This window comes from Lagenorhynchus albirostris, chromosome 10 (genome assembly GCF_949774975.1).
Source record: "Lagenorhynchus albirostris chromosome 10, mLagAlb1.1, whole genome shotgun sequence".
Classification (NCBI taxonomy): Eukaryota; Metazoa; Chordata; class Mammalia; order Artiodactyla; family Delphinidae; genus Lagenorhynchus; species Lagenorhynchus albirostris.
The window spans coordinates 82676270-82698321 of record NC_083104.1 but is presented as its reverse complement, the minus strand read 5'-3'; the positions used below and the strand labels follow the sequence as shown (position 1 = coordinate 82698321).

The 22052-nt window shown below is 41.7% G+C and overlaps 1 protein-coding gene across 1 annotated transcript; it reads right to left on the bottom strand.

Moving 5' to 3' along the window:
- Positions 1–1097: 1097 nt before the first annotated feature.
- On the bottom strand, positions 1098–9929 carry GPX6 (glutathione peroxidase 6). Its single transcript, XM_060163492.1, is given in 6 exon segments — positions 1098–1280; positions 1282–1305; positions 2083–2182; positions 3128–3245; positions 7876–8029; positions 9843–9929. Coding segments are annotated over 6 exon segments (666 nt in total).
- Between the last annotated feature and the right edge of the window lie 12123 nt (positions 9930–22052).

Genomic DNA, 22052 nt, shown 5'->3' with positions numbered 1-22052 from the left:
TTTTTAACAGTGAACAGAAATTAATTTTGTAAACAGAAATATATGCATATTTGTTGAGAGAGAGAGGAGAGAGAGAGATTTTTTAAGAAGCAAGGATTCCTCTCACATAGGGGCTCCCCAGGAGACCTGAATGGGGGGAGGGGTACAGGGGGCTGACTCCAAGAGGTCTGTGTTCATGTCACAGCAACTCTATGAGCAGCCAGTCCCACCCAGTGTTCTTGGATGGGCCAAAAAAAGGACTAGAGCACTTTTGAGAAAACAAAAATACTAAAGAGCTAGGTGAGGTAGTCAAGGAAACGGAAACAAAGTGAGAGAGGAAGTGATATTACTCCACACAAAATATGGGACTGGGAAAACACCAACGGGAAGCCAGACGCTGCAGAATTTTTTAAAATTTGAGATAGTGATAATGATGAGTTTAAAGGGTGAGGAAAAAGCCCATCATTCAGAAAGAAGGAACATCCCTGCCCAGGTGCCATGACCTGAATGCACTAAAGGACAGGCACCAAGGAAGCTTTCTGGTAGGGTCCGACCCACAGGGGCTTTGGGATCCACCATCATGGAGATGCCCCTCCTTTCATGTGAGTTGAGGTTTCTGCTCTCACTCTGCCTTCAGAGATCCTACAAGAGAACTACAGGTGTCAGGGAACTAAAGGAAAACTAACCAGGGAGAGCAGAGTTTAACGTTGCATGCCTGTTTTGGAGGAGGGAAGAGGCTATTAAGGAGATCTTGAGAGTCTTGCTGCCAGTTTCTGTTTTCTTTAAACCTTCAGGATGTGGAAGGAGGGTGTCAGGACTGCTGGGGATTACTTTTTTAGGGACATGGGTAGTCTGAACCATCTACCTATAATATGATTTTCCTTTGGAATGGAGTGGAATAAACTTGATACTTTGGGATCAGACAGTTGGGAGTTAGGTTTTCTTTTCCTTAATCTACACACACACACACACACACACACACACACACACACACGTATTTGGGCCGTACAGGATGTTTTGGTCATGTGGAAGCTGGTTAGGATGGAATCTGGAGCAAAGATGGATCCTTAAACATGTTCTTTAGGTAGGAGGCAACTTCTGATGATGTCTGGCCCTTCCTATTTGCTTTTGAACTGCTTCATGTACTCCAGGATGTCTGACTTGACTGTGCTGATGGAAGCCCGGTGGAACCAGCGCATGACAGGGACTCCATCAGGCCCCACCAGGAACTTCTCAAAGTTCCAGCGGATGTCATGGACCTTCATGGGCTCCCAGAAGAGTTGGCTTGATGAGCCAAAAAAAATCAGAGATTGGAGGGCAGGAGTTCTGGAGCAGAGATATGGGAACAGCAAGACAGTTTTTTTCTGCTTCTGTGTGGTCCAGTCTTATACCTACCCCTAGAAATTCTACTCACCATTATGTATCTCAGTATATTAACTACTTGACATGCTCCTAACAAACCACAGACATTTCAATACATCACTACCAGTACAATCAAACAACCAAGAGCTAGAGAGTATGATAGCAAATAGAAAAATTTCCTCCTTTCCCTGTCTCTCCCTCACTCCCATGATCATATCATAGTGCTTCAATGAAAGACTATCTTCTGTTTTCTTTGGTAAGTCATAACATTTCTTTAGCTTCAGTTTCTTTAGCTGAAAAAAAGGGGTCCTTCCATTCTGGGCTTATGTGGTTCTAACACTCTGTGACTCTAAAGTTAATTATCACATGACACTCTACATATCTGCTTCTATGTTTGTCTCTCTGATTAGATATGAATTCCTTCAGGGAAGAGATTATGCCCTATTAATATATGTTAACTCATTGTGTACCACATTTCTTGCACACAACCAGGGATTTTATAAATGTTTGTTGAATGAATGAATCATTACCATTCTGTAGGGAAGGTCAGTCTATGTTAGAGCAATCATATATTATATGTTTCCTCTGCTTGAAGCTAAAGCCTCACAACAGATATTGCCATGATCTGTGAACTGAGCATTTCTTTCCAAGGAGTCCAAACTCAATCCTAGACTTGAGCCCCACACTTTTAGGGCATCTCTACCTACCTGACCAATCCTTGCCAGGTTTATGTTTGCTTACCTTCAGGAAGCTGAAGACCTCCTGTTCTTTTTCTCCATTCACATCCCCTTTCTCAAAGAGCTGAAAATTGGGAACAAAGCCACCACCTGGACGTACATACCTGCAATGAACCAGAGTGTTCCTGAAAGGATCCAAATTAAGAAAAGGATGGATAATAATGGCCACCACAACTTAACCACAAAACGAAATTAGAGGTAAAGAAAGAGAGGCCATAGACAGGGAAGGTGAGGAAAGAGGTCTTTGGGAATCAGGACTTCATGCACAGGCTTTAGGGAACCAATGGAGAATTCCAAGAAAATTAGAAGGCAAAATATTACTCAGCCATAAAAAGAATGAAATAATGCCATTTGCAGCAATGGATGGACCTAGAGATTGTCATACTGAGTGAAGTAAGTCAGACAGAGAAGGACAAATATCATATGATATTGCTTATCTGTGGAATCTAGAAAACAATTATACAAATGAACTTATTTACAAAACAGAAATAGAGTCACAGATGTAGAAAGCAATCTCATGGTAACTGGGGGGGGATTGGGATTGACATATATACACTACTATATATAAAATAGATAAGTAATAAGGAGCTACTGTATAGCACAGGGAACTCTACTCAGTACTCTGTAATGACCTATATAGGAAAAGAATCTAAAAAGAGTGGATATATGTGTATGTGTAACTGATTCACTTTGCTGTACAGCAGCAACTAACACAACATTTTAAATCAACTATGCTCCAATAAAAATTTTTAAAAAAGAAAATTGGAAGGTTAGGATTCTTGATTCATTTCTATTTCCTGTATCTTCTCCTTTTTCCTGTGCTGCTTTTCCATTAGATTTCCTGTAGTCTTACCATTAAAGTACTGAAAGGTAGAGAGAATTATTGAGCACTGCCAGTAGGGCAAGACTGAATTCAAAGCATCATAATGATGTTCTTGAACCCATTAATCTGTCAGTCACCCCAGAAGTCTCCAGAATAAGAAGCCTCTAGGTAGAATGTGGAAGGAAAATCCTGACAGGGTCTTGCAGGGTCCCAAGTAGTCACTTACTTGAGCCCCAAAAGGATCTCTGAGTTTTTTGCTGGTTCTTGTTTTCCAAATTGGTTGCAGGGAAAGTCCAACACAACTACACCAAAAGGCTTCAGCTCCTCCTGTAGTGCATTCAGTTCTGTAAGTAGAGAGTGAACTGCATGGATAGCCCGGCCAGCAGCCCTACCTTGAGCAGTAAAAGACCACTGATTTATCCACTTATCACATGAGTAAGCTGAGGACGATGAAGGGGAAGGTTCAAGATTACAGACATTGAGGAAACAGAGCAAAAAGCTAGAACATAGGTATCCAGAAGCGCATCCCGATAGCGGCCATTTTTCTTGTGCAATAGCTCCCATAAATGGCTCTTCATCATCCAATAGGAGCCCTCCTTTAAAAGCACAGATTGGTTAGTACTCTGTGTGTGCGTGTTGGGGGGAGGCGGGGTTCTGCTTGATTCTGAAGAGAGGTCAGATTTAAATGCCATTGCCTTCCTTAGTTGATGGATTGATTGATCAAAAATGTTTTAAGGAAAGGCAAACAAAATGGACATGCTACCCCCTTCCTCTCACTATGCCCCATGATGACACAACCTGACACTCCAGTCACCTTCCCAGGAGCACTCTTTGGTGCTCTAACCTGGGAGTTGTTGAGGGAATCAGTGAGATGCTAAGCTTAGCTCCAAAGCATTCTCTACCTTTTTGTCAGTTCCAGTGACATAACTGATGTCATTTCCCTGGAACACTCACTGGGATTCTAGGCTACAAACTCCAAACTGCTCTTTACCACTGCCAGGAAGCTTTCCAACTCTCTGTCTGGACTTGTACCATTATTTCCAACTTTAGCCATTTTCAGTTCAGATTTACTGATTCCATGACCAGCACCAGCCAGTCCTATTCAGACTCAGCTCTATCTGCAGGCATCTCCCCCAAGGACCTCTTCTTAAAAGGAAGTGCTTTCTTCTCTTTATATATTTATTCAGTTACTATCCCTTTTATCTTTAACCATCAAGAATATTTCCTTCTTGAGCTTCCCTGGTGGCGCAGTGGTTGAGAGTCTGCCTGTCGATGCAGGGGACACGGGTTCGTGCCCTGGTCCAGGAAGATCCCACATGCCGCGGAGCGGGTGGGCGCGTGAGCCATGGCTGCTGAGCCTGCACGTCCGGAGCCTGTGCTCCGCAACGGGAGAGGCCACAACAGTGAGATGCCCGCGTGCCGCAAAAAAAAAAAAAAAAAAGAGTATTTCCTTCCTGTTGCGGAAATACTTAGCAAACTTTGGTTCATCTGGAGTAAAATTTGAATGAGATGCTATTTATAATTCTCATGAACTGGTTTAATAAATTATAGCACAGCAATACAATGGAAAACTATATCCTTTTTTTTTTTCTTTTTTTGGTCTTGCTCGTTTTTTGGCTGCATCACATGGAATGTGGGATCTTAATTCCCCATCCAGGGATGGAACCTGTGCCCCCTGCAATGGAAGCACAAAGTCCTAACCACTGGACCACCAGGTAATTCCCTGGAAAACTATATCTTAAAATGAATGAGGAAACTCATCATGTGGTGACACGGAATAATGTCAAAGATATTTTATTATGTTAAAATGCACTGTGCAGAATCATTTGTGTGTGTGTGTGTGTGTGTGTGAGAAAGAGAGAGAGAAAGAGAGAGAGGAGACAGAAAAACTGATTTCTTGCATATGCATTAAAGATTTATGCAGGGACTTCCCTGGTGGTGCAGTGGTTAAGACTCAGAGCTCCCAATGTAGGGGGGCTCAGGTTTGATCCCTGGTCAGGGAACTAGATCCCACATGCCTGCTGCAACTAAGAGTTCACATGCTGCAACTAAGGAGCCCACGTGTCTCAACTAAGGAGGCTGCCTGCTGCAACTAAGGCCTGGCACAACCAAATAAATAAATAAATAATAAAATAAATATTAAAAAAAAAGATTTATGGAAATGTACACCACAAACTGATAACACTCGTTGCCCAAAGGGAAGGGACTGTGGAAGATTTCACTGTAAAGCCCTTTTGTACCTTTTAAATTTTGAATCTTGTGACTGTATTACCTATTCAATAAGTTTAAACTAAAACAGATATAAAAGCAGATTTACATTCCATGGAACTTCTGTTTACACCTCACAACTTTTTAAGCTTACCATATTTTTCAAGCTTAACTTTTTGAAGGGAGGAAAATCCCCACTTGCTAAATGATACTAAATTGTTGTTTAGCCTCTTATAATTAGATCCTGAGATTTTTATAAAAATTAAAAAAGTAGTCTTTAGCTTTTCAGGTTTTCCCTAGAGTTGATTGTACATAAAAATAATAAATATAATGTGACTCCTAAATTCTTTTAACTGTCTTGATCTTTTCAAAATCTGTAATTTGAGAGTATCTTTTTATGCACAATTTCAACATTAAATTGAAAAGGTCTTTAGCTTCTTTTGGTAAATGTGAATCATTTGGTTTTTGTTGTGCTTTGGTGGAGGGGGTATTTTAATATAATTTTTGCCTGAATCAAGCAGCCCCACTGTCTTAGTCCATTCAGGCTGCTAAAACAAAATATCAGACTGGGTGGCTTGTAAATAAATAAATGAGAAATTTATTTCTCACGGCTCTGAAACTTGGAAGTCCAAGATCACGGTGCCAGTACGGTAGGGTTCTGAACAAGACCCTCCTCCAGGGTGCAGACTGCCAACTTCTTCCTGTGTCCTCACATGGTGGAAGGAACTGGGGAGCCCTGTAGGGTATCTTTTGAGCATTAAACCCATTCGTGACGGTTTTACCCTCATGACCTAAGCACCTCCCAAAAGCCCCACTTCCTATTGCCATCACACTGGGCATTAGTTTCAATATATGAATTGTGGGGGGACACGAATATTCAAGCTGTAGCACCGCTGAATGTTAATTTTCAAATATCAAAATTTGGTGAACTGGGACTTCCCTGGTAGTCCAGTGGATAAGACGCTGCGCTTCCATTGCAGGGGGCCCCGCGTTCGATCCCTGGTCGGGGAAATAGATCCCGCAAGCATGCCACAACTAAGGAGCCCACCTGCTGCAACTAAGGGTCCGAATGCTGCAATGAAGATTCCGCGGGCCGCAACTAAGACCTGGCGCAGCCAAAATAAATTAATTAATTTTAAAAAATTTGGTGAACCATATATCTTAGAAGTGAGATTGCAATATGCCTAAATTTAAGTGGTGTTTAAAAAGGAGAAAATTGTTGGATTTCTTATTATTGGAGGGCCATTAAGACAAATTGATAGGACTTTATATTTTTGATCAGTTGACTAGATACTGATGTCAATATGTGAAAAAATTTCTTAAAATTCATTCATGTATTATTTTGATCCATTTTTTGGTGGCACTGGTATAATTAATCTTTCGAATTTATCTTGAACTTTTAAAAAAAGCTGAAAATAAAGTTCTTGGCATGTCAAAAACTGCATCTATCTCTAGTATAATCCATCTAAAACTTTAACCTTTTCTGGATCAGCAGGAATTCCAAACTCTTTCCCATGAGTGCACAAATAAAATGGAAAATCCACCTCAGCCACGAAAGGTTGAGCCAAGTTTGGAGAGATGAAGCATTTTCCCAAATAGCTCTCACTCCAGTTAAATACTATGTAGATAGTAAACTACATTTCCTCTTCTCTGCCATCTGGAGGTGCCTGCAGAACCCAACGGTGTTTTCCAAAATATCAAAGATCAATCGTCTTTCCTGTTACCAGAAGTCACCAGTGAGAAAGATAAAATCAGCCCCTGAAAGCTAGATTCTGGCCTGGGAGTCACAGCTAGGGTTTGGTGTTCTCCTGTTGAACATAAACAGTTTCACAGAAGATCAATATCATACAAGTGACCATGATGAATCAAGGCAAAAACAAGGACCACTCCATAATCATGTTTGGGTTTTTGTTTTTCTTTTTTGGCTGCGTTGGGTTTTCGTTGCTACGCACAGGCTTTCTCTAGTTGTGGCGAGCGGAGGCTACTCTTCGTTGCGGTGTGCGGGCTTCTCATTGTAGTGGTTTCTCTTGTTGCAGAGTACGGGCTCTAGGCACGTGGGCTCCATAGTCGTGGCTCATGGGCTCTAGAGCGCAGGCTCGGTAGTTGTGGCACACGGGCTTAGATGCTCCACAGCATGTGGGATCTTCCCGGACCAGGGCTCCAACCCATGTCCCCTGCATTAGCAGGCAGATTCTTAGCCACTGCGCCACCAGGGAAGCCCCTTAATCATATTTTAACCACACAATACATGAACATTATCCAGATCACAAAAATGACCAAGCATCATCCTATTCTTACCAATCTAAGTGACTGCTGTTTCTTTACCCTTGCTTTATTCCTCCTACTCTGTAGATATGATTTATTAAGATACCCAGTCATTGGCTTCCCCCAAATCACCTAACACAAGCCGAGATCCAAGTCCTCAAGTCCGTTCTAACATCTTCTTACTGAGAGCCCCATGGTTGTCTACAGTATATGTCTTCCCTCAGAACATCGAGGAACAAACTCAACTACAGATATGTTCCTGGTGGTCTTTGACTAAATCTTTGGGAGAATCTTCATTCTCACATCTGGAGGTAATTCTCCTGGCATTCTAAGGAGCAGAGAGCAGTGGCAGGATTTAGGGGAATAGAGTCACATGATGATCAGCTATCCCCCCCGCATCCCCCTGCTTCCTCCTAATAACAAAGTAGCAAAACCTTCTGGACTTAGAATATGGTCTTCTGACAAAGCTAGTTCCAAGAGAGGTGAAACATGCATTCTTACCAGGATACTGAGCTGCCAAGCCTCAATAGGTGGCCACGTTGACAAAGAGGACGTGCTTGCCTGCATACTGCTTGAACTGGATATACTCCTCGCCATTGAGGGTGAGGGCTCCATACTCACAGATGGTGCCTGTCACCCCCTTATAGCAATCCATCTGGAATGTGACACAAATAACCATAATGATGCAATGATAAGACAAACGATAATCCCCAATATCTGTGGACTTTTTTTAAACTCTAAGAACTGAAGAGAATTTTCAAAGTGATATTTTTAGTTATGGCTAATGCCACAGGTAGAACTTATATCTTCTAAACTTACAATCTTTTTTTTTTAACGGTGGGACAGCACTTTATAATCCTCTTCCCATTCCTGGAATAGGAACACAATTTCCCTCCATTCTCCGATCTACAATTTACCTGCACTCTCCTCCACAGCCTAACACCACATTCCAGTCATCCCACCCCTTCGCAAATATTCTTAACAGATTTTGGTAGAGTTTCTCATAACAGAAATATGTTTTACATAAATTTCTCATCTATATATTCTTACATTGTAATTTCCTTCCCCCAGAGCCCAGCAAATAACTTCTTCCTCCTCTGGATCCCACTGAAGGCACTTTCCAGAGTTTTGTTGGTGGGAGCTCACTGGTACCTACAGAATTCATTCTCGACACCCCTTTCTTCTTATCTCTATGTGAAACAGGAAGCAAAGGGAAAAGACTTCCTACGCACAAGTATGCCAAGGGAAAGAGCGAACAGGACCTGGAGCAAAAAGCTAAAATGCTGTTATCTGAGGAGAGGGACTCCTGGAGATGTGGAGAAAAGGCATAGAATTTTAGAGTAATTTAAGTGAGTTTCAATTACTCTAAAATTCTATGTACATAAATGTCTGCCCCATGCAGTGAAGGAATTGTTTGTGGGTCAGCTCCTGTGGGGAGAGTGGGGCAGAAAACTCTTTTATCATTTTCTAAGCCTGTTAGTTCTGTCACTAGGATAGCAGGCATAGCTTCCCCTTCACTATCCTTGGAGAGAAGGAGGCTGACGTAGGGCAGGCACGTTCCCTGTGTTCCATACATCCATACACATCTGTGCACAGACATTAATCCAAATATTTGAGAGTATTAGCCTAAGAAAGCCACCAAGAAAGGGTTGTCATCTATGTGCCTGCATTCTCTTTTGCGTTCATGCTACCTCAGCTCTCTGCTGAAGAGTTTCTAGCATTTGCCTTTCTTTCTAGTACAATTTTTTTTAAAAAAGTGGAAATCATCCTGTGAGCTGTCATTTGTGTGCCTCCATTTTCCTTGTCTTCATGCTGCCTTAGCTCTGGGCTCAACAGCTTCCAGCTGTCTGTTTCACACATGGGTATCACCCTGTGATCCAAGCTTTGTTTCCAGGATGCCACATCACCTCCCCTGAAATTAAAATTGGCCAGCAACTCTCTGGGCCTTTTGTGTTTTATTATTCCCTGAAAAAGAAAAAAACCCTCTCCCAACCCTAAAACTCCTTAGGGCACATTTCAGCACCAACTTCTTTTCCACCTGCCCCGAGGTTTCACCCTCCCCAAGAGCAACCAGTTCAGCCTCCCTCTAATCCAGTTGCTACGTCATGTCCTCTTTCCCGGACCCGCAATAGTGCCTGAGGTTCCAGACCAGAGTGGAGGGTACGGGCTCTGGGGTATCAAGTGGCCACCAGGGGGAGTGGCAAAGAGGAACGCAGCAAGAGCAGCCTGCGTCCTTGGCCCACTTTCGGCCCGGTGACCCAGCAGGCTCAGGGGAGACGATCCACGTAAAGAGAGTTTAGGAGAGCCTCTGCCTCACAGGACGGCAGTGGCAGTGGCAGATGTCAGTTTGGAAGGGCTGGTAAGATGGATCTCGTCCTTCGTAGAGGGGGAGAAGGGAGAACTCCTTGCATCCTTGGCGGCCAATTTAGTCATCACTAAATTGACTAAATTCCCTGCGGGACACTCACCTTCATCTATTGCTGCTTCGGGGTCGGCTGAGCGAAGCCGACCTGGAACAGTGAGAAAAGACAGTAGGCCCAGAACTGCGGGATCATGGCTGGAACTAGGAGTTGTAGGCGAGCCTCAGGTCCCCAGGGATCTCGGCTCCTTTTGAGCCCCTGGCAGGGACCAGTTTGAAGATGCGCCCTCCAATCGCAGAGCAGCATTAGCACATGGGCAACCGCCCCTTCCCTGCCACCCCGCTCTCCCTCCCCTTTCTTCTTCCCTCTCTCCAACCTTCCCCTCCCCCTCCCCCTCCCCCTCACTCCTCCGCCCACTCCAGCAAGCCCTGAAGGCTCAGAGCACCCAGTGCCTCCGGGTCAGGCCACCCGCTGGTGTTCTGGCACCCCGTGCTCTGGCAGGTGAAGGCGGAGGCTTCCCTCTTTGGAACTTGAAGTACTGTCTTTACCTTCTCCAGGCAGTTCCTAGGTGCTGGCTCTGCATCCAGGAAGTAAAGCCACCACCACTGAATCAGAATCTGCTTTTAAAAATTAAGATCCTCATGTAATTTACACACAAGCTAAAGTTTGAGAAGCATCGTCCAGATGACTATTAATCCTTTGTACTGTCCCCTCAGACTTTCATCACTTAGTCAACAGCACACTGTATTTTCTAATTATGAAGTCCAGATGTGGGGACCTGCATGTCTCAGACCCTTCGCCCTGAGATCTGTCCCCTGGAGAAGGGCTTGTTAATGCAGGAGTAACACAGATGATGGATACACATTCACAGGGGGAAGTTATCCAGGAGAAAGATCTAAACTGTGCATTAGGGAACTGCCTTGGGCTCGACTGAGCTTCATTCTCTGTAAATTATTGTAATCATCTCTACCCCACTTACTCCATAAAACTATTTACTGTGAGGTCCTAATAAGGTAACAATCTGAAAGTTGTTGCAAAGTATTTGAATGGGTGAAGAGTCAGAGTTGTTTCTCCCACCCCTCCTCCCTCCCATCTGCTCCCTTCCGGCTTTTCACTGCCAGCTCAGCTTTACTAAACTCCCTTGTTTATTGAAGTGATAACTTCTTCCTTTTCAGTTCTAAGCCCCTTGACAACCAGTCCCCTCCATCCGCCCTGCCTCTTCCAGGTTTGCACAAAAGCCTTTCTCTGCTCCTGAAACTGAAGTCTGGATGGGGTTGAATTCTCATGAACTCTGTTGGAAGATAAGCTTTCTGTTATCTCAGATTTCTTCTCAAAGGCCTATAATCTATGGCCTGACGGCTGATATCTGATCCAGCCAAGCAGGTCCTCGAGGCATTTAGAGCAGTCATGCAGAAGGCGTCCCTCTTTTGGCACAGACCTACACACATTCCCAAGCTCCTTGGCCTCTTGCCATTCTCATTTTTTAAAATGGCTGAACCTTAGACTGAAGCTATAGCGACCATTGAGTTCAATACCCATGATAAGGGTATTGACTAGCTCCTTATCTCAGAAAAAGCTAATGTCTCTGTACCTTAGTTTTCTTATCTGTAAAATCAGGGTAATAATAGTGTCTACCTCCTAGGGCTGCTTTGAGGATGGAAAAGAACTCAGCCCAGGGCCTGAAACATGTAAGCAACTGGAAGTCTATTTATCATCCACATGTTCATCTTTATGCATCAGAAAATTGAAGCCCACAGAGAGAAGAGACATCCCAAAGGTCACAGGTTAGTAATGGTGAAGTGAAAGCAAATTCCTGATTCTTACCATAGAACCCTTGCTCTGGTTCCACATGGATCATCAGTTGTTGTGACTAAATCTTCAATGTCTGAGGCGATTTACTTTTGCTCATCTTGCAATAACTAGCCCTTGAGTGGTGAGGAGACACTTCTGAATAGACCTTATCAGTAAGTTAAATAGTCTAAAACCCCAACTTCCCATGTTCCTATTCCAATATTCCTAAGTTTTTGAGCACCCTGGGTCCTGGCCTCCAGTGATGAGAAGTGAAGGTACAGAGCACACACTGAGCAGGAGGAAAGGGGCAGACATCTCATGTCCCTGATCCCCCAGAAGGTATTTCAGGGCTACAATTCCCCTTCACTCCTCCTCCTCCGGAGCCATAGTTCACATCCCTATTAGCTCCTTCCAGGAGCTTTGTTTTCACCCCTTAGTTTGTCTCTTCACTTCCGTTGAGGCCAGGGCGGGCCACCCCAAAATATGCCTTAATGGCAGACTTTCCTGGTGGTGCAGTGGTTAAGAATCCGCCTGCCAATGCAGGGCAGACGGGTTCGAGCCCTGGTCAGGGAAGATCCCACACGCCGCAGAGCAACAAAACCCCTGCGCCACAACTGCTGAGCCTGCGCTCTAGGGCCCGCGAGCTACAACTACTGAGCCCACATGCCACAACTACTGCAGCCCGGGCACCTAGAGCCTGCGCTCCGCAATGAGAGAAGCCACCGCAATGAGAAGGCTGCACTCCACAATGAAGAGTAGCCCCTGCTCGCTGCAACCAGAGAAAGCCCGCACACAGCAACAAAGACCCAACGCAGCCAAAAATAAATTGCTGTTGTTTAAAATATATATATATTTATATGCCTTAATGGCATGTTGATTATTTTGAATTAGTTACTTAAGAAATGATTGACGCAAGAGAGACACTTTGACCCTCCTCTCTGTCTCCCTGAAAGCAGGAAATAAATCTCCCACGTGAAAGGTACATTCCCTGCGCCTCGAGGCATCAGGACATGCTTATCACCAGAGAAAGGGAATTTGGGCAGAGAAGCCTGTATAAACAAACCCTGTTACTTCTTCAATTTACTACCCCAAGCCCAAACTCTGTTTAGATTTTTCACTAATTAAGCACCCAAAGCCTAAGTTTCTTTGTCTTGTCAAGTCCTCACATATTTATTGGTCTTTGTCTAGAAAGTATAAAAGTTGCCTGCTTTGACCACTTCTGGGGACCCATTTCTATAAGACCTCCATGAACACAAATTAAAATTTGTTTCTTTTTCTCCTGTTAATCTGTCTTGTGTTGATTTTATTATGAGTCCAGCCACAATAACTCAAGAGGGATAGGGGGAAATTTCCTCCTTCCCATACTTCCCAGATCTTCTCCAGTCTCTCTTCCTCCACACTTTGCTTCTATTCTATGACTTTTCTAAAGGTCAGTTTCGTTGACATCGCTCATATTTAAAATACTTTGATTCCTCCCTAATTCTTACACTTTCAATCTGAAATTCTCCCATGGGGCACTCATCTTTCCTGATTTGACATTAGTTAAATTTTCAGGTGTACCCTTCCCTCCATAAATGTTATGTTTCTGGCAGATTGGACTGTCTTCATCACTCAAAATCCACCTATCTAGGTATTGATTCTTGACATTTTAGGTAAAATCTGGCCAGTACTTTGGGATCATTCCTGAAAGATTTTTTGACATTAATTGCATGTTTTTGTTCAAAATGATGGGATACAATTATCAAACAAGACCTCAGAGGTAACTCTCTGAGGCCTAAGTCACAAATCAGGGGTCTAGTGAGCTTGATGAGGGCTTGAACTTAAGCCATAGAGTCAGTCTCCCTGCCTTTCTCAAATAGCCTAGGGCTAGGGCAGAAGAGGATAGGAGACTCATATCAATTTGTCTCAATCACTATTTCTTTGACCCAATTCTTTGACCCAAGCAGTTTAGATGACATAGACAGGACTCCTAAGAAGAGAAATGGTTTGTACAAGGTCACAGGATGTTATGGGCTGAGTTATATTCCCCCCCAAAAGGTATATTGAAATCCTAACCTGCAGGACCTCAGAATGTGACTTTATTTGAAAGTAGGATCTTTGCCAATGTAATTAGTTAAGATGACGTCATAACTGGAGTAGGATGGACACCTAATCCAATATGACTGATATCCTCATAAAAAGATGGCCTTGTAAAGGACGTAAAGAGATTGGAGTTGTGCTGCCACAAGCCAGGGGATATTTGGGCTTACCAGAAGCTGGAAGAGGCAAGGAAGGATCCTTCCCTACAGGTTTCAGAGGGAGCATGGCCATGGTGACACTTTGAGTTCAGACTTTAGCCCCCCAAACTGTGAAACAATAGTTCCATAGTTCTAAGCCACTTAGTTTGTGGCACTTTGTCATGGCAGCCCTAGGAAACTAATCCCTGTAAATAAGTCTCAGTTCAGAGATAAGAACTGGGTCCTCTCTGATTTCCGACAAGTTTCTTCCATTGCCTTATGTCTACCCCACATTCACCATAAAGTTCTTTCATTCTCAGTTTCTTTGATTGTAAAGGAAACAAAATTCTTTATTGCGTCCATACAGGCCTTCATCTTAGTTCCAGAATGAAACTATTTCTTTATTTACCTGAACCTCAACTTAGAGATTCAAGCCTCTGCTTGATTCTAACTGAAATATTTTTCGGATTTAATCTATCTCCCTAGGTACATGGACCCTCCTCTCAGGACTCCAGGATTTTCTTCTCTGGACTCCAGGGATTTTCTTCTCTGTTTTGCAAAGGAAAGACATAGACTTTAATTGCAGATCTGCCACAATTTTGTAATGCCATTCCATACTGTAAATGATATTTTTCATTTTGCCCTCACTACCAGAGTAGAAATAACTCAGGAGAGTAAGATTTTTCCCCCCCTGCACCATGCAGCATGTGAGATCTTAGTTCCCCGACCCGTGCCCCCTGCACTGGGAATGCAGAGTCTTAACCGCTGGACTGCCAGAGAGTCACTTGACTTCAAATCTAACTTTTTTTGTTTGTTTTAAAATCGCCTTTGACTTCCTTAAATCCATTAACGACACATAGTGGGAATTTGAGTCTGTAACAGGGAAGAACTAACCTGACTCCATATTGAATCTATTTCTTTAAGTTCTAGCCTTTGTGCTCTATAGCTAATTGCCTCCTGCCCAGCCTTGCTAACTCTGTACATAGGCATGTTAATCATAAATTGAATGTGGCCTGTAGCTTGAAGTATACAGAATAGTCCCCTTCCAGAAGCTCCACCTCCCATGCTTAACCTTTAAAGCTAAACTACTTTTGCTTAGCTTGTAGGTATACTAATCATTAGAAAGATAATTTTCCCTTGCTTGGTGACCACTCATCCACATAGAGATAAGGAGTTGCAGAACAGGAAATAACATCTGTCTTGTTGAAGATTTACAGGAGCATCATGGCCAACCCTACAGTGAACAACTCAAGAACAAATGATGACCACGTCCCCTCCAAGATCTGGCTGGCACCAGGAAGTCTGCAACAACTCGTCACCTCTTGACCTCACTTCCTCCCATTTCCCTCTCTTTGTAGCATAACAGAAGCTTGTATTCAAACCCAAACAAGATAGTTCTTTAGGGCATTAGTCTGCCATCTTCTTGGTTTGCAGGTTTTCTGAATAAAGTCTCTATTCCTTGCCCCAACACCTTGTTTCTCGACTTATTGGCCTGTTGTGTGACAAGCAGTATGAGCTTGGACTTGGTAACAAGGTGAATGATGTATGGTGTAGTTTCCTTTTTTGTAACATTTTTATCCATGTTTGTGTCTACTATTGCCTCATCCTTGAGGACACCTCAGATCCAGGCTGGCTGTGGCCCTTAATGTCTTCCTTAAGGCAACTTGCCCTGAAGTAAAGTATTCCTGTAGGCTCTGCCACTATTGCCAAAGTTTCCATCCTCATCTGCTCCAAGAAATAATTCTAGGGTTTGGTGAGACAAAAGGGATAATGTGTAAAGAAGAATGTATACTTTCCCAGGTAGGGCCCATATCTATTATTTCCACCTTAATGTACCAGGGAAGTGCCACTGTGTCCATGCACAGCCACAGGCATCTGAGACACCCACAGCACCTGCAAGAGCTAAGCAATTTATTTGGCCACAGAACCAGACATCCCCCAATAAGGCATAGTCCCAAAGTTTCTGTGACTCAGGCCTTGCTCCTCCCTCAGAAGGAAAGACTATACCATCTCATCAAATACTGCAAACCACAATCCAACAATTAACCTGGGGGGTAGGAGTTTGGACTAAAGGATGACTGCTTTAAGTCCTTTCACATTTAATAATCTTTTAATATTTCCTCATCTTTTAATACGTTCAGATCTCTTGGTTATCTAATTTGACCAATTTTCACCTTGAGAAGACTGAGAAGTGAGAGTATTGACTCAGCAAACTCTAAAATTGTAGTGCTCAAGTATTGCAGCTTCCTTAATTCATGTATGGAAAGGCAGAGGCCCAGAAAGTGGAGTAATCGACACTTCTGACCTTGGAAAGCCTCTGTCACTGGACCAAGCAAATCAAGTTAGGGGCAACTGACAGAAGTGGGTCAAGTTTGACTTCTCCCACTTGATTTATTTATTTATTTATTTTTGGCCACGCCATGTGTCAAGCGGGATCTTAGAACCAGTGTTCCCTGCAGTGGAAACTCAGAAGCAGTTTAGATGATCCTTACTTCGAATGGTTCAACACCAGCTGGTAGGTTCCTGCACTTCTCAACAGATCTCAGGGCCAACTCTGTATTCTCTGGACAACGACCTCAAGAGGATAAGTCAGTAGAAACAAGTGATGCTAGGAGGAATTTGCTCCCAGAGGTAGAATGGGGGAGGAAATAGAGAAGAAATAAGGTAGTGATAAAGGGAGATGGGAGATAAAGAACAAAGTATGAAGGAGGAGAACTAACACGTATTGACTCCCTTCTTACTCTGTATCAGGCATATTTCTATAGATTTTCTTAATCATTACCAAAATAGCCATAAGGTTAATATTTTCTCCATTTTATAACTAATGTTATGAATACAAAGTAGAAATAATTCCCCTAAGTTACAGATCTGTGTCAAACTGGGACTCACATTCAAGTGTGTTCTGATCCAAAATCCAAAGTCTGTAGTAGCCTAAATGATAACATCCAAAGATATCATATTTTAATCCCTGGAACCTGTAAATGTTATCTTATATGTCAAAGATTTTGCTTATATGACTAAGTAAAGGATTTTGAGATGAATGGATTATCCTGGATTATCTGGGTGGGCCCTAAATACAATCACGTGTATTCTTATAAGAGGAAAGCAGATGGAGATTTTACTATAGAAGACAGGGGAGATATAACAATTGAAGCTAGAGGTTGGAGTGATACCAGGAAGGAGTCACAAACCTCTTTTTATATTTTCCATAATGTGTTCCTTATTTCCTTCTGATCCCTTAACAGAAGCATCCTTTAATATCGTATTTCTACCAACAGTTAGTTCAAGGCATTCTAGGCTTTTCCTATCATGTCCTTCAAGATTATTCCAGCCTCAACCCATTATCCAATTCCAAAGCCACATCAATATTTTTAGGTATTTGTTACAGTAGCACCTGCTTTTAGGTACCGAAATCCATATTAGTTTCCTTTGGCTGCTGTAACAAGTTACCACAAACAAACCTGGTGATTTAAAAGAACAAACCTTTATTCTCTCATAGCTCTAGAGATCAGAAGTCCAAAGTCAGTTTCACTGGACCAAATCAAGTGGCAGCCCTAGGGGAGAATCTGTTTCTTACCTCATCCAGTTTCTTGTGTTTCTGGCTCTCCTTGGTTTGTGGCTGCATCACTGTAATCTTTGCCTTCATGGTCATATTGCCTTCTCTCTTTCTGTCTGTAGTCTAATCTTTCTCATAGAGCACTTAAGAACTGACAAGACGGTAACACACTACCAAGCCAATTGTGCAGAAAAAGAAACTGAACACTAATAACATTTTTTTCTCATGAAGGGCTAATATCTCTCCAGGTAGAGTTGAATTTCTGATTTGAAGGCCTCTTGCGTGTAGAGGGTATGTGATTCTCCAGACACCAACTTGGTGTTCAACAGTTCAATTCAATTCTGACACCAACTCCCAATTCTTCTCAGTTTAAGGGCTCAGTTTCACAAGATTGCCCCCACTTCAGGGACCAGTTGTAAATCCCAGCATGGGGGCACCCATCTACTAATTGATTAACTATAAATTGAGGGTTCCCACGACCCTCTCTTCACTTTTGATAATTTACTAGAATGACTCACAGAATTCGGGAAATCACTTTACGTACATTTACTGGTACATTATAAAGGATGTAACTCAGAGACAGCCAAATGGAAGAAAGCAAGGCAAGGTATGGGGGGATGTGCGGATATGGAATTTCCATGCCCTCTCCAGGTATGTCACCCTCCCAATGCTTCCAGTGTTTATCAACCAGGAAGCTCTCAAACCCTGTCACTTAGAGTTTTTTATGGAGGTTTCCTTACAAAGGCATGATTGATGAAATCAATGACCACTGGTGATTGAATTCAATCTCCAGGCCTTCTCCATTCCCTGGAGAGAGGGCGGGGCTGGAAGCTCCAATTCTCTAATTATGACTTGGTCTTCCTGACTAGCAGCTTGCATCCTGAAGTTATGCAGGAGCCCCCAGCCACCAGTCTTCTCATTAGCACGCATCCCACTCAGGAGATTTCAACAGCTTTAAGAAGCTCTGTGCCAGGAAGTGGGGACAAAGGGAAAATATTTAATTTTTATTCTACCACAAGGGTCAGACACCAAGTCCTAGGGTCCATTCAGTAAGAGTCTGCCTACCTTAAGCTATGGTCTGAACAGCATAAACAGCTTGTCCTTACCTCTTGGTAAGGACAAACTAGAAAACACCAATCCACCCAACGACAAGCATATGCAAGGAAATTAGTCAGGGTTCTCCAGAAAAACAGAACCCATAGGAGAGAGATAGATAAGGAGGTAGAGCTATCCCTATTGGTTCTTTTTTCTAGAGATAAATAGATACTAGATCTATCTATCTAGCTCTCTATCTATCTAGCTCTCTATCTAAAAGGATTTATTATAGGGAACTGGCTCACATGTTATAGACTGAGAAGTCCCAAGTCAGGAAGCTGCAGTCATCAAGCTGGAGACCCAGGATAGTCAATTGTATAGTTCTAGTCTGAGTCTGAAGGCTTGAGAGAACCAGGAGAGCTGATGGTATAAGTTCCACTCTGAGTCTGAATCCAAAGACAGAAGACCAATTCAAAGACAGGCAGAAAGAGAGAGATTTCTTGCTTGCTGGGCAATGCATGGTCCAATCAAATTGACACATAAAATTAACCATCACAGTAAATGTATTACTAAGATTGACCATGTAAACATCTTTCTCTTTATATATTTATATAGGTAATATCTATTTATGTTTAAATATGCCAGTGATATAACATATAATTATATAATCTATAAAAAAGTAATAAACAGAAACCTCAATAGAGTTAGGCGACCAGAAGGGGGAGCTCTCACAGTTTGTGACCATAGCAGAGCCCAACAGGAAGAAGAAAAACTTCTTTTTTGGCAATTGAACTCAACCAATGAAAAGCCATGGATTCTTTGTTTACTGTAGCCCTCCCAACTTCCTTTTCCTCTCTGTAAAAGTGGTCTCTTTCCTTGCCTGTGGGGACTTACACGTGGCTCACCACGGTTGCAGACCCTGAAAAGCAATTCTCTGCTCATCCTGAATAAACTCATCTTTGCTGGAGAAATATCTGGCAGCCTATTTGTTTCAGATCAACAACTCATATTTTAAACTCACAGCAAACTAAGAATACAAGAGACCTTTTCAACCTGATAAACAGTATCTAACACAAATCTACAGCAAATATCATACTTAATGGTGAAATATTTAATCATTACCCCTTGAAATAATATTCAAGAAAAGAATGTCTCTGCTACTACTTCAATTCAATTCAGTATTGTATTGGCAAACCTGGCCAGTGAATTGAAGGCACAAAAAGGAAATTAAATGTACAAAGATTAGAAACAAATGAAACTACCATTAGCATACCTTATGAACATATAATTTAGAAAGAAACTAGCAATAAATTACTACAATTATGTGGATTTAGCAAAGTTGCTAGATAAAAGAATCAATACAAATTTTATTATATCTATATATTTTCAGAAACCATTAAAAATTAAACTTAATTTAAAAATTACATAAAATAATCAAATACCTAGCAGTAAACTCAGCAAAAGATGTACTAGATCTTTATGATGAGAAATGTGTTTTAACTGGCACAGTTTTGAAGAGCTCTAAATTAATTCTGAGGTATATTATCTTAATGGATTAGAAGAGTAAACATTGTAAAAATGTCAATTCTACCTAAACTATTCTATAGATTCAATGCAATCTCAACCAAAATCCTAACAGACATTCCTGAGGAATTTGGAAAATGTGTTTAAGAAACTTAAGTGTAAATGCAAATGGACAAAAATAGTCAAGACACTTTTGAAGAAGGTGGGAGAACTTGCTTCATAAAATATCAAAATTCATTTTTAAAACTATATGTTAAAATCTACATTAAACATGCTTAGCATTTCGTAAATATTAAGTTCTCTTTAAATATTTGGCTTTAGGTTATTATAAACATGCCAATTCAGATTTAAGACTGAGTTATCTCAGATAATCAGTCACCAATATCAAATTAGTAAGGTCAAACAAAAAGATTAGCTAAATGAACTGACCTTCATAGTCTGATGGGTATATATCCATTTCCTCCTGTGTAAATGTTTCTACTTCTAAAAGATCCTCATCAATATCTACAAATTCTTTTTCACTATCATCAGTGACAGAAATAATTTCATCATTGGTTCCTTTTATTTCGGGATTTTTTACTTCAGTGGGCATTCTACTGACAAAAATGAAGCAGCTAAATTATAACTCACTCTTGGGAACAAAGAGCTTGCTTTCAATTGATTCAGTTTATTGAAAAAGAACAAACTAAGCTTTCATGTTTATAAAGTCTTTGTTTTTTAACCATGTGTGGCACATAGTAGAAGCTCAATAAAAAGTTGTTCAATGAAAAAAAAGTATATTAAACGTTGTCTGTTTTAAGAATAAACAAATAGAACAATGGAAAGAAATACAGAGCTCAGAAATAGACTTGTATATATAAGGACTCTTGATTTATGACAAAGTACAATGCAAGGTAATAGAAAAATAAAGGATGGTCTTTTAAATAAATAGTGATGATTCAATTGGATATCCATGGGAAAAGAAATTAAAACTTTACTCCTACCTTATACAGTCAGCCATCTGCAGTTGGTTAAATCGATGGATACGAAACACGTGGATATAAAGGGCTGACTGTATCCGTTGTATTGTGCTATTTTATATAAGGGATTGAGCATCCGCAGATTTGGGTATCCATAGGGGCTCCTGGAACCAATCCCTGGCAGATACTCAGGGATGACTATAACATTCACAAAATTCTAGTCCATCCAAGTCTTTGACCTCACTTCCAAAACAAGAAATATAGGCACACCTTGGAGATACTGTGGGTTTGGTTCCTTCCAGACCACTGCAATAAAGTGAGTCACACACTTTCTTTTTTTTGGTTTCCCAGTGGGTATAAAAGTTATGTTTATACTATGCTATTAAGTGTTTAATATAGCATTATGTCTAAAAAACCAATGTACATGCCTTAATTAAAAAATAATTCCAGGACTTCCCTGGTGGTGCAGTGGTTAAGAATCCGCCTGCCAATGCAGGGAACATGGGTTCAAGCCCTGGTCCGGAAAGATCCCACGTGCCTCGGAGCAACTAAGCCCGTGCACCACAACTACTGAGCCTGCGCTCTAGAGCCCACAAGTCACAACTACTGAGCCCATGTGCCACAACTACTGAAGGCCGTGCGCCTAGAGCCCATGCTGCGCAACAAGAGAAGCCACCGCAATGAGAAGCCAGCGCACCGCAAGGAAAAGTAACCCCCACTCACTGCAAGTAGAGAAGTCCCGCATGCAGCAACAAAGACCTAATGCAGCCAAAAATTTTAAAAAATAATTAATTAATTAAAAAAAATAATGCTGTTGGAAAAATGGTGCCAGTAGACTTGCTCAACTCAGGTTTGCCACAAACCTTCAATTTATAAAAGTGCAGTAAAGTGAAGTGCAATAAAACAAGGTTTGTCTGTGTAGGGGAAGAATGACACTGTGAGGAAAAAATGAGACAACTAAAATGTGGGATATTTATCAGGACAACTGGACTTATAACTTCAAAAATGCCATAAAAGAGAAACAGTGGGATTGTTCTAGATTTAAAATAAAAGATACAAAAAAGACATAATCAATATCAAAACATGAACGTTGAATGAACCCAGGTTTGAAAGAGAAGTTATAAAGTCAGTTTAGGAACTATTGGATAAATTAGTTGTTCTAAATCTGATCTGACTGTAACAGGGATAGAGGCTGTTGTAGGGGCAGAGTTGTGGATGTGTCTAGCCCTGGCCTTGT